The sequence below is a fragment of the Microcebus murinus genome, chromosome 10 (genome assembly GCF_040939455.1).
Source record: "Microcebus murinus isolate Inina chromosome 10, M.murinus_Inina_mat1.0, whole genome shotgun sequence".
NCBI lineage: Eukaryota > Metazoa > Chordata > Mammalia > Primates > Cheirogaleidae > Microcebus > Microcebus murinus.
In genome coordinates this window covers 71,447,684-71,461,793 of record NC_134113.1, presented here as the reverse complement: position 1 = coordinate 71,461,793, position 14,110 = coordinate 71,447,684, and the positions used below count along the sequence as shown (strand labels likewise).

Below are 14,110 nucleotides of genomic sequence, written 5' to 3'. Positions count from 1 at the left end.
GCATGGATAGATTTCACTGAAAGAAACTTGGCACAAATAAATATATACTCTATGATTCTATTTATATAAGGATTAAAAATAAGTAAGACAGTTCTATAGTGTTAGAAGTCAGGATGGTATTTTAATTTAGAAGGGAAGTAGCACAATCAGAATTCCTGAATTGCTAGTTATGTTTTAATTCATTGTGCTGCATGATTTGTGCCTTTGAGTATGTTTTATTTTGATAAAAACATATATTAAAAACAGAACAGGAAAAAATAATTCAAGAGACCAAAACATTCTGGATTTGCTTTTCAGCCAACAACCAACAAAGTTCTGTCAAAAGTGTGATTTGTGCTCAGTTGGTCACAGGATATTCACAGAGCTAATAGACTTCAACTGAGGCCTGTAAACCATGGACAACTTATTACATTAAGCCACAGCTTCTAATTATCTATGGCCAGGAATACCTATAAAACCATTTTATGTCCTTTTCTAAGCAAAGAATTTCAATGTCAATCTGTAGACATCTCTCCAAAACTGGTAGGACTGATGTTGGGAATCCAGATGGATCTACATTTTTCTTAGTGACACACAATACATTTTTGCTAAAATAGTAATGTTTCAACACTGACCACACATTCCACAGAATATACTGGTCTTACCAAGTGCTTTCAGCTACCTGTCACACAACTGTTTTCAGGAGAACATCAAATGTCTTCTGTTACAATCCCCTCAATCAATCACAGAAGAGAAGTCATGACACACATTGTGAAAATCCTTCATGTCTACTAGAGGAATAAAATCTCTGTGTAGATTGAATACTCAGCAATACAATGCAATTAAAATATTTTTAAAAGAAAACAAAACAAAACAAAATAAAAATTGTCAGTTGCTCTGCAACATAAATCCAATAGTGAAGACAGTTAGTAGTGGTCATGCAGAACCCTTTAGCAGCAGTTATTGCCTAAAGATTCTGGAAGGAATAACTCACATCAATAACTTTAGATGTTTCACCATAATATTTCTCTAGAACAAACAAAAATGAGAGAATGAAATGAGTGTCCCTAAGCCCTAAGAGGTTTATAACATGTATGCAATGGATGCTATAATTTAAGTTCTAAAATACGTATTAATAGTGAAAATTATTATGAAGAGCAGCAGACAAGGCTTAAGCTCTCAGACATAGCATGCCACATGAATGTCCTCACATAAAAAAAAATGTAACTTATGTACCAAATGATCTACAGGAATTCTTCCAACACATAAATTCTGAAATCATGATAGTTTAAATATGTGCCTGTGTTTAACAGCATCCTCCAATTTAGCCTTTTAACAAATATTAATTAAACACCTTCTAAGAACAAAGAAAGCCCCATTCTAAATGCTGTGCAGGAGGTTTGACCTTTAGAAGCATAAAGCTAAGAGCTGAGGCTAAGATGTGTATGACAGTAAGGTGACCAAAAAAAGTCCCTGATGTTTGTTGAACAGTATAAAATGTGTATTCGTGTTTATGTGTGTATTATACATAAAACAGGTAGTATGCAGTATGGAAATGAGTAAATATTAAAATAGCACAATGTCAATGGAATGGAGCAGAGACAATTTCAAATTGTAGCAATCAGCATTTGAATGCAGATTTGTTTGCCTCTAAACTACAATCACTGTGGTTCATAAACAACTTCAGCTTGCCTTCTTCCATCACACACTCACTTAGGGAATCTGGAACCACCTTTACAATTTTAAATGCTTAAAAGTAATTCATAGAATGAATTACCTATAGATAACTACAATCTAACTCAGAGAAGTTAATTGCAACATTTTCAGAACTCTCAAAGTATGATTCCTTAGAGATGTTACTTTGATATTTCTGCTTGCCACCAAGAGGTTTGCATATTTTCATAATTCATGGCACTTAAGTATCATTTCCAGCTCCAAAGTTATTATGCACTGAAAAATCATTTTAGTTTTAAAGATCTGTTACTTCAATAGTTTTTCATAATTCACAATCATTAGATAGATTTATTGGAGATATAGTGGTAATTCTAATAGTGTCAGATACAATTTTTAAATTGCAGGTTTCGACTACAGAATAATTTTAAATAATTTTTCTAGTGCTTTATTTGGAGCATTTGTTTCAACATATTTTAAAGCTCTTTTTAACTTATTTCCTGTTGCTATCTAATAATAATTCATCTCAGAACATAAAATCATACAGCTAGTTACTACATACTTTTCCAAATTATAACTGAATTCAAATACAAATACAACCACTATATTGTTGGGATAGTGCTGATACCTACATCAGTAAATTGATTGTACAAATGTACCAAAATTGGAGAGAAAACTCTCCAATTATATTGCATGATCCCTGAGGTAGGAACACTGTCTATTTTTAAATTTTATCTACCACTGCAGTTACAAAATAGGCACCCAATAAATATTAGCCAAATTGATAAAAGAATGGATATATTTAAAATTAGAAATAAGGTGTCTATATTTTTCTTATCTGATTTCAAGTAACCCTGACAGTAATTATCAGAGTGGTTTTGCTATTTTTCATCCTTTTCAAATAATGTTCAATACTTAAAAGATATTTGGAAGAATTGATAAAATAATTGGAATACTCTTTTTTAACTCCATAATATCATAAAAATCACAAACTTGCAAGAAAATCAGAGCCTATCAAATCCAACTTCTTTCCTGATGAATCAGTGCAGCCCATTTGAATACTTCCAGGATCAAGAAATACATTATCATTTCAGGATACAGTTCCAGGAAACCTAATACTGTGGGATACTCAAGTGTTACAGAGGTCTTTCTCACAGTGGACTTAATACTGCCTCTTTGTCTCTTCAACCTTTGGGTTCAATGTTTTGTTTCCTACTGAACAATATCCCCATTTCTAAATGAAAAATATTTTAAGAGTCTCAAGACAAGTACTGTGAACTATTCAGAGTTTTTGCACTTTTCAGATAAATATTCTCTTCTTAGTATGGCATAAGCTTCTATACCTTTCTTCAAGATGGTAGCCCTCCTCAAATACAGACTTAGATTTTTAATGTTTAAAATGTAGACTTTAAAAGTAATGTTCCAAATGTACTCAATCAGAGCAAAATACAATAGTATTAAGTTGAATCACATGAAATTCCCAACACTCAACCATTCTTGACCTACAAAAAGTAACAATTTCATATGGTTCCACATAATAGCATTATCTTACTTGATGTAAGCACTGCACATCCATCAACACATCCTCAGATTGCATTAGCTTTTTAGCAGCTGTGTAACATTACAGCTTCAGATTAGGTTTGAGGCCAAGGAAATCCCATAGGTCGTTTTCCCATCAACTGCTGGGCCTATGCAAAGCATTTTACAGAATTTTATAATGCACGAATATACTTGCCCGCTACTTGCTAGTTTTGTTATCCTTATACAAGTTGTTTAATCTCTTAGAATCCCAATGTATCCTTAATTATATAGTGCTTCCTATGTGCCCAGATACTGTTATCACTGGTTCACATTTAACCCTCATAACAACCATATGAGCTAGAACCATTATCTTCATTCCTTATATTATGGATGAGGAAACAGAGCCACTGAAAGATCAAGTGCATGCATGCCCTTAACCACTACATTATACAGGCTCTCAAAATAAAGAAGCTATCTTTTTCAAATGGTATTGTGAAGATTAGTAACACATACACTGTATTTCATTTTTTGACCCCTTTCCTTTGTCCAGCAAGCTCAATTAGTTGCTAAATGCTCCAGAACTCTTGTCTCTTGCACCTGACACTTCCCTTCTATTCTTCCAAACCATTCTCTTATTCTTCAACACTTTTAACTCTTGAAACTCTGTCCACTGAAATTGCCTTTTAACTGCTATTTCCCCATCTTGATCTGTCTGCTCCCACCCACTCTGTGTAACTCTGGGTTCTATTATCATCACCTTCTCCATTTTTATTTTGTTTTCATAACCTTCTTGAGTACTATTAGTTATTACCAATGCTTTCTACTCCTTTAAAAATTAAAAATAAACAAAATATTGTTTTTTCTCTATTTTGTTTAATATTATGTCATTTTCCCTAAATAGGATTCCTCTTTCTACTTGTCTCTCTTTCAAAGTCAAGCTTAAGAAAATAATATAGCCCCTAAGATCGATTTATAAAATTTCTTTCCATTTATAAAAGAAGAATGTGAAGGTGGGATCAGGTAAGAATTCTGCATAGCAAGGTGATGGACTAGTAAGGGCTCTGGAGCCAGATGGTCTGGGTAGAAATCCCCACTCCTTCATTTACAACTGGGTAACTTTAGTCAAATCACTTAATCTTTCTGTGCTTCATTTTCCTCATGCATAATATAAGGCTTATATAATAGCACCTACCTCTTTGTGTTGCTATGAAAACTAAATTCATTAACATATATAAAGGGCTTGGAACAGTCATTAGCCATTATTATAAAAACATTGAAATTAAATAAATTTATATTTCATTGCTTGAGCAATAGAAAAGTATGAGAATTTTTTTTAAGGGAGGGAGATTTTTTTTTTTTTTTTTGAGACAGAGTCCCACTTTATTGCCCAGGCTAGAGTGAGTGCCGTGGAGTCAGTCTAGCTCACAGCAACCTCAAACTCCTGGGCTCAAGCAATCCTCCTGCCTCAGCCTCCCGAGTAGCTGGGACTACAGGCATTCGCCACCATGCCCGGCTAATTTTTTGTGTATATATATATATATTAGTTGGCCAATTAATTTCTTTCTATTTATAGTAGAGACGGGGTCTCGCTCTTGCTCAGGCTGGTTTAGAACTCCTGACCTCGAGCAATCCGCCCACCTCGGCCTCCCAGAGAGCTAGGATTACAGGCGTGAGCCACCGCGCCTGGCCAGGGAGGGAGATTTTGAGCTGAGCCTGCCCTTAATCTAACTAACCAATGCCACTTGGTCAGCACCCAGTAAGGATGAACTCCTAGCACCCTGGTTCAGTTCAATACTTTCTATTCTCCTTCTTCAAACTCCCCTTATTCAGTGAAATTTCAATTGTCTCATCACTGAGGCTTTGCATTGGCCCAGATTCCTGGAACTGTAATTTAGGTAATTTATCTTAGTTACTTTACTGATCCCTGAAGTAATGTCATATTTTTCTGGATGTACTGGTCAATGCTCAGCCCCATCTATGCTGGCACCTACAGTCACTCAACAGCTCCACTGGACTGTCCCAGGCCCTTGAGAAAGGGAACTCGAGAACGAGTGACAAGAAACAACATGTCTCTTAGGAAGATAATCAAAGAAATGAATAAGAGAGAGAGATGCACAAGAGAGAGAAAGGGGCACAGATTCATCCAGGAGACTGTGGCAACAGAAGAGACAAAAGATAACATGGGTCTGAATAAAGGAGGTGGCTTATTGGAGAGTTGTTGCATTTTTTTATGAGAAAGAATTCATAGCCTTGGATAACTGATTAAATTATGAAGGTCAGGATGACCGCAAAAATTGCAGTTTTATATTTTGGCTGGTGATGTTATTGGCCATATTTGGAGCAAAGAAGGAGCAGGCATAGGGTAAAGACAATGAGTTTACATTGGGATCTATAGAATTGAGACAAAAATTGAATTCAAAATGGAAATGTGCAGAAGCAATTTGATATGAAAAATTGCTGCTTTGTACCCTACTGATCACTGACCCATTATCAGTAGGGAAAATTTTCAAATGTTTTTCTCCCAGTTTTGAGAATAAATTAAATGATTTATCCTTACCCTCTCCTTACAATTGAAACACATTGGTCAAATGACTAGCACAGTGCAATCTGTGGCAACAAACAGCAAAAATCTCACTAGGGAAATCTAGCCAGAGACTGTAACCCCATCAAAACAATGCACTAACTCCCTGAGATAACCACAACTACAGGCAGATGGAAAAGCCTTCTATTTTAATATGACCCCCACTTTCCAGCGATCATTCATTCATTTGAATATGGAGATACTCTAGAAAATAAATTAGTTAAAATAACAATTCATCCTCCTAGCTTTTGCTTCATTAAACAATGTGTATTTGCATTAGGATACCGTTTCTATTTTATTTTCAAATAAGTTACAAAAAGCAGATGATATTTGATATCAAGCACCATAATTAAAATCTTTTAAAGTGGCATTTCATAAAAATCAGCAGTTGACTTCTAAAAGTAAGACTAAATCCACAAACTTATATTATAGAAAGAATCATGTCAAATACATCGCAACACATTATATTTGTGTTTTGCTAATGAAAGTAAAATTTTCAGGCCCAGAATAGTCCTCCAAGAAGGTCATAAGTCAGCAAAACATTTCCTATTATTAAAAACAAAACCCAAAGATAACTTTCATAAGATAAAAAAGAAACTGAATCTTGAGATTGAAAAAAACCTTAAAATAACTAAAACTAGGAAAGTATCATCTTGATCAAATTATAACTTACATCTTCAGCCCAATGATGAAAAAGAAAATGAATCTTACCTCTCTCCATTCTTTATTTCCAACTCCTTGTACATATAAGACACAAACTACAAAAGATGAAAAAATATACACACATATAAATGTCTTCTATGAATATCAGATATGAATGTATACAATTTATTTTTCAGCTGTCCAAAAGCTATGTGAAAATTAAGTGCCTAATTCTTAGCCTTACCATTGCAAGAAAATTGCTAGTAAATCATCAAATGATTAAAAATTATTTAAGTAAACAGAAAATGAGCTATATCTGATCTTTAGAACTTAATATGCAGAGAGCTTATCACATAAAAATATAATAAGTATATGTTAATGTCTTCATCTACATTATACTACAGATGTAGATAAATTTTAAAACTATAGTTTACAATTTGAAATATTTCAGTATGTTACCAGATAAGAGTCAAGCTCTTCTTAAGATGTTTACAGTGCTCAAAGCCATCACAGGAAGGACAACCTATGTAAATGTAAACTCTACATTTAATATTTACAACCCCTATTCAATATTTGTAAACAGGTAAGAAATCCTGTCAATTTAGTAATGAAGTCCCAAAAAGGAAGATTAGGGCTTTGGATAAAGATTAAGGGCTAACAAGAGTCCCACCCTGCCCAACTCCTGAGCCCCAGGAGTTTTTAATCCCCACAAATTATAATGCCTTTTCCCCCAATGACTACCTGAAGAATTTCTAACAACTGACAAAAACCTTTCCCCCATAATTAAACCACATTTGTTCACGTATTTGTAGAGATGGAGACCTGCTAGATACCAAGTTCTAAATATTACAAGATTTGGAAACACTGATTGATTTATATCATGAATTCTGCTGTTTTATAATCCAAACTACCCTTTTCACTTCACAGTTTATCTCCAATTTTCAATATCTCTAATTAGGAACCAAAAAATTCAGCTCATAGCAGAAGATGTTATATATTTCACTTAGTTGAGTATGCCTTTTTATAGGCCATTTTTATTTTAAAAAATAAAAGTATTAATCTGTGACTAAATCACTTAAAATTATGGCCTATTATGATTGTCTTTCAAATATAATTTCTACCATATGGCCATATCATGAGGTTTGAATTTCAAAGTGAACTATCTTATACTAGAGTCATCTGCATTTTTATCTTACTCTCGAAGTGCTTAGCATGTCCCCCTTTGACCCTAGAATGGCCCAGTAGGTGACCATGCAGGGATTGAGCCATTCCCCTCTTGCTTTCTAGGCTTTAAAACAGATGTTTAAACAAGAACTATGATTTTCATACAATTTTGGCAAAATCAAATAAGTACAAAAAGTAGGCTGTTTCAAAAAGCAAGTAATACATACTTACTTGGATCAGATTTAGAAAATGTGTCTCTGTCAAGAAGATTTCTGTCAAATGAAACAGAAAATGTTACATGACTATAAGGCCAAAATATTTATATTCATATAAATATAGTACAATGTATATAAACATACACAAATGTGCATATGTATATACATACATACATACACATACACATAAATATATGACTAAATAAAAATTTGCTAAAGGTCTGCTTGTATTTATTCAGACTGAACATCACTGGACTACAGGAAGGAAGGGGCAGCTTTATTTCCTCAAACTTGCATTGAAGTTGACCAATAACATGACTCTCCACATTTGAAGGTTAAGACCTCTTTGAGAAAATTAACAGTTTTGGGTTTCTTTTTAACCATTCATCAAGCATATAAAGATGTCCAGAAATGCTTCTTAAACTGAGTTGTGAGTTGTAACTAATGCAGAGTTGTTTGGAATTCAGAGCACTTGATCATATTAGTCCATAAAATTAGAATGCAATAGTGAAGCACCACCCATTAACATTTGTGTTACATCAACCCTGATGATTTTCATATTGCTAAGACAGCTGGGGAATTTAAGATGAACAACAGATCTTGCATGAAGATTCTTTTCACTAGAGGAAAAGATTAAAATGGTAGAAAAGGCCATTTCTAGCACCTATTTTTTTTTTTTACAGATATTTCTCCATCTACAACAGTGTAACAATGGAAAATCAGAATGTAGGAAAGTATGGATTCCTCTGGTATTGGGTATTAAGTTACCCTCCATTGTAGTAAGGCAATCCTATACTTTATATTCATAATAATAACCTTGTGTAATCATAAAATGTTAAACTAAGTTCAGTATGCCCTGATTCATAAGGCAGGCAATTATTAGAAAAATTCCCCATCTAAAACTGACTCCCTTTTAATGTGATGATTTGAAGCTATAACCTTTTCTGAAAATCTTGGTTACCTAGAATTATAACTTAAGGGTTCCAAAAGTTCAAATTTGTGCTTCCTATTCATCCTCCATTAATTAGTAATAATTTGTAATACTTGAATTACATTTCTATGTTTAATACTTATAATAAAAGTCTCGTGTTCCAGCTGTCTCATTTCTCCACCAGGACTACTATTCATGTGCATTTATCTCTACTGCCCTTGGTATCTGAAAAGTCCTTTTTTTCATATCAAGCTCACCGCCCTCTCTTATCTCAGGTTCTCAAAAGTTATTGTTTCCATTGAACCACACTGGACACCGAAAAAATAAAAACATATTCAACAGAACATTGCAGCACAGACAATAAAATGAAATCATGTCTTGAAATATTCATAGAAAGAAAACATCAGACACATTTATATTTGGAATTAAGTCAGATTCAAAGACCACTAGTCAGTAATCAAATCATAATAATCCTTTCTGTCCCCTGAGCAGACACCATGACTCCAGCAATGGCTGGCAAACAGTAAATTAAAACATTTCCATTTGAGAAATTATTGCAATATTACATTTACAAAGGTAGTTACCATGTAAGAGGAAATGTTCCAACCCTTCCTGTGGCTCCAGATTTCGCTCATTAAGTGTCCTAAGAAAATATTAATTAAGCTGTTTCTTTCAGAGTTCACAAAAAAATCAAGGAGAGACAACAGTACAAAATATTGCAGTGTGAATAGAACTCAAAAGCTATGCTATATACATATTTAAAAGAAAATAATGTAATGTTAATGCCTTAGTCATGTAAGAAATAAACTACAATTTTGAACCACAAATATAAAATAAAGGATTTCTATCAACAATAGACAGAGATTAATATTCTTAATCACAGATTTCACTTGTCATGTTGACATTGTTTCTTCCAGCCAGTATGATCCATAACACATAAGGTAAGGTCAAAAATAAAACAAGCAAACACACAAAAAGCTCTTTCTATGATGAAAAATGCAACTCTATAAACTCTTCATAATATCCCTGAAATATACAATTTAACTTTGCATTTCTGTGTGACAACTATTTCATCTATACTTTGGTCATATTCCATCTCTGATTAGATTTAATTCCCAGAAGACAACTTTACTCAAACATATATGATTGGAAAGTTGGAATAATCTAATGGCGCCAACCCTTCTAAATCTGACTACCCTGTTCTTTAAAAGATACCACATTGTGTGGAGAGGTCCAGAAGAAATGACACAATGTAAGTTGTTTTCTTACAACTGTTAGAAATGGTGAAAGGCTTCCAATTTTACCTATTAGTTGAGACACAAGAATATAAAATAAAATAAATTCCTGTTCATAGACTAGTATAAAGAGAGATGCTGCTTACAGAACAAGGAGAGAGAACCAGAAAGTGAGACAAAACCTACTATACTTACAGAAAAATATCTTTATTTTATACATGATGCACTTTGAAAAAAAGATACACACACCCCTACATCACCAGCTTGTATATGGGAAGACCACTCTTCCCTCCATGGGGTTATCATTTGCTTGAACTAGGATGCCTATAACTTTATGCCTACACTTTTATAATATGATGTTGAACATCAAGACTAGGTTAAAAATCCTGAATGTGTATTTCCATTCTGCAAATTTAGATGTAGCCAAAACATGGACGAGAACAAATTCTTGAAAAGAAATTCTGGAAAAATACAGTGTATGAGTTAGGAAAATTACCTGAAGAAATACCTAATCAAAATTACAACCTATATATTGCCTGAGTTGTTCTAGTAACCACTCATGCTCAAATTTTGATTAAAATTCCTGAACTATGGACTTAAAAGGGGATGACTGAAATAGCCTAACTAAAGCTGAGGCCCAGCCAATTAAACCTGTATGAAGAAATACTGTGTTAATGGAACAAGAATATTACACATGAAGACTAAAATAAGAGGGTAGATAAGCAAGAATTTAGCAACACCCTTGGAGGATCACCCAAGATAAAGGATTCCCTGCCTCCTATTCAATCCTCAAGGATATTAGTCCCTTGTAACTGAGACTGAGGCACCAAGCTACCCTCCCTTTATGACAATAGTCAGTCAGCTCATCTGATAACCCTGCCTGCTCTGATTTTATGCTCAACAAGCCACCTTCCAATTTCAAGATTGTTTACCATATAGTAGTTACTGAGAAGCCAAAATGAATATCATGGTTTTATTGGCTGATGTAGGTTTTACCGTCAATTGGCATTCTGAGACCCATACTGAACAGCCAGCTAGACTCTTAAAATGACATTTCAGGCTCGTCTTTTTCAAACTAGAAAATAGCAATTCTCTTTAAACTTCAGTGCAAATCTACACGTATTTTTCAAGCAAATAACCTACGGCCAAGACCAAACTAAGTACTACTGAAAATACAATAAATATTAAAGATATATTCCCTTACTTCAAAAATTGCTGGAATTGTACCTAGAAGACAAACTCACAGAAATAACCAAATAGAAATATTGGATGTCACATACAATAACAGTTTATTATGGGGAGAAGGAACAGTAACCTAAAAACAGAGGCAAATTGATTCAGCTACAAGTAAAACAGAAATCAAGTACAGTGGTTAGCTCTTATTCCAACTATTTTTAAAAATATATACTAGAAAAAACAATCTATAGGTGTGTATATATATTTAAAATAATCTAAATAATCATATCTTGAAATAGGTATTTTTAAAAGCTCCAGTACTCTTTTCTGTTTTATATATATATGATAAAGACTTAATAGTAGAAAATATAAACTTTGACTACTTCACATGTAAAATGAGCATAATAACATGATCTGTTTAAGGTAAAAAGTGACTTGTGAGCTAACCCAAAAATTGCAGGTCTGTTGTTCACTCTTTCCTAATCAGTAAATGATAAACCATTCTAACTACTATTCGTGTAAAAAAAAAAAAAAACCTTTAAAAGGGAAACAAATATCATTATCCTACCGCAGATCCAATTTGGAAAAGAAAACATACTTAGTATACACATGAATTTTAAAGTTAATAGTTCCAGAGTAAAGGCAATTTTATTTTTTATGACCTTTTAAAGTTCTAACTTAATAACACATCCAAGATACTTGTTTTAGAGAATAAGTCCTCAAATCGAAGGCATGAAATGAGTTCCCCAAAGCACTGTTACTTGTGGCCAGCAGAGCTCAAACAACACATAAAGGATTTCTACTCCTGTTCCTGAATGTAATTGTTCTATTTAGTTTTCGCTAGGAATAGAAATACAGCTTATTAATAGAGCAAAATAGAAAAACGATCTATTTAATTTTCTATAGGGACAAAAATATAGCTCATCAATGGAGCCAAACAATGCTTTATCATTTTGCAAACACTGTCCAGCATAAATTTTCCACATGTGGACAGAGACCAAGCTCTCAGTATCGCACAGTCTCCCCTGAAAATTGTCCTGGTCAATAAGAAGAATGATTCTGGTTTTAATTAAAATTTTGGAAATAATTAAAGGCCTTTTATTTACCTATTATTCAGCATAGTTTCTGGACCACCAATAGCCTGCAAAGTCTTTATCAAATACTGCTCAGGCAGCTACAGAAACTAGCACACGCTTGCAACATAAGCAGGGACTCAACAAACACACGAAGGAAGAGTTTTAGTATCCAGTGAAAAGCATCACCATTTTTCACTTTATCTAGGTGAGGTGTTTTATTATGGAAAGCAGAGTAGGAGAGGAAGGTGGCATTTGGGGCCTTTGCCCTAATAAGTAATCCATTAACTCTAACAAAACCTGAGAGAGATGGTGTCACTGGAATTGTAAACAAGACCCATGTCACTGGCCCATGCCCAAAGCCCTAATTGGGGACATTATATTATCATATGGACCAGAATTAGGAAGCCCCTGGTGCATATATATACATTTTTAAAGTGCATATGCACACAAAATTGTTTTCGGAGATTTTTTTATAAAGATAAGGAAATCCAAATTTTTCCTTTGAGCAACTAAAGAAATTTATTCAATCTTTGGAAGTTATTTGAATGTACTATTAAATTCTTTCTGATTCATTTATCCATTCCTTTATTCATTAAACAAGCATTATCTCTGGAAATTTAGCATAAGGAAAAAATAATTTACCCCAAACTATAATTTCTATGGCAAGGAGAGATAGATTGTATACAGTCAAAAAGTGAAAATTTAGAAATGAAAAGAAGAAGTATTTTAAAACTGAAACTTATTGAAAGGCCAAAGCCAGCTAGAATGTAAGATACCAAGTCATTCTGAAGGCTGGGGTCATTGGAAAGTACATAACAAGATTATCTGGCTTTCAAGAAAGTAAGAATAGACTTTCAGATGGAAGTTGCACAAACAGACTAAAACTTCAGCTCAACAGCTTCCTCTGATAGCCTGAGTATACAGGGAGAACTTTATCAAAAATGACAGATATTACCCAACAAACACTGGGAATGAAAGAAACTATAGGTTATTTTTCAGTTTTTGCTGAAATTGGCTGTTCAAAGTATTTATTTATTAGTACTGCTAAGCTGCAAAGGCAGGGATAAAAATAGTTTCAACCTTTGCATGGGTGAATTTGGTTTGGATACTTACAGCAATTTGAAGGGAAGAGAATCAACAGAGTAAGTTTTTTATATTTCTTCTGAGACATTTAAATTGTGATTGATATTCTTGGAAATTACTTAAAAAGAAATCCATGCTTTGTCAGAACCTGACATGTCAGAGCCCTGGTTGGCCTGAGATAAATAACAGAACCTACTGGTTTGAAGTAATGTACAGTTAACTCAGGGTGATGCAGGCTTTCAGGAAAAAGTAGAGAATGCAATCCCCAATTTCAGCTGGAGAAGAAAAACATAACATTTATGCTTAGGAACATGGGCAGAAAGGAAAGAGACCGAGAGCAGGATATGGGTCTTCTTAAAAACTTGAAACTCAGGTACAAAACTAAATTCATTATCTTTTCCCTAATCTTATGCCTCCTTTATTTTCTATGCTAGTGAATGGCAACTGTGGAAGACAAAATAATGGCGACCCAAACCTATCAGGTCCTAATCCCTGGAACTCATAAATGCGACCTTATTTGGAAGAAAAGGTCTTTGCAGATGTAATGAAACTATGAATTCTGAGATGAGGAGATTATCCTGGATCAGCTGGGTGGGTCATAAATGCAATAACATGTATCCTTATAAAAGGAAGGCAGAGGGCAATTAGACACTAACAGAGGAGACAAGATGGCGCTGTGAACAGAGCACAGACAGATTTGCAGATTCTGGCCTCAATGATAAGAGTGATGCCACCACAAGCAAGGCATGCCAGCAACCCCCAGAAGCTGGAAGAGACAAGGAATGGATTCTCCGCTACAGCCTCCAGAGGGAGAGCAGCCCTGCCAACACCTGGAT

General features: G+C 34.1%; 1 protein-coding gene across 1 annotated transcript in view; it reads right to left on the bottom strand.

The window, feature by feature from the left end:
- Positions 1-14,110, bottom strand: part of CPNE8 (copine 8) — a 191,248-nt gene that overhangs the window by 152,254 nt on the left and 24,884 nt on the right. The window contains exons 2-3 of the mRNA XM_076007487.1: positions 7,790-7,830; positions 6,464-6,510 (exon numbers count right to left, since the gene is read on the bottom strand). Coding sequence (XP_075863602.1) covers positions 6,464-6,510; positions 7,790-7,830 — 88 coding nt within the window. The remainder of the gene's footprint in view (positions 1-6,463; positions 6,511-7,789; positions 7,831-14,110) is intronic.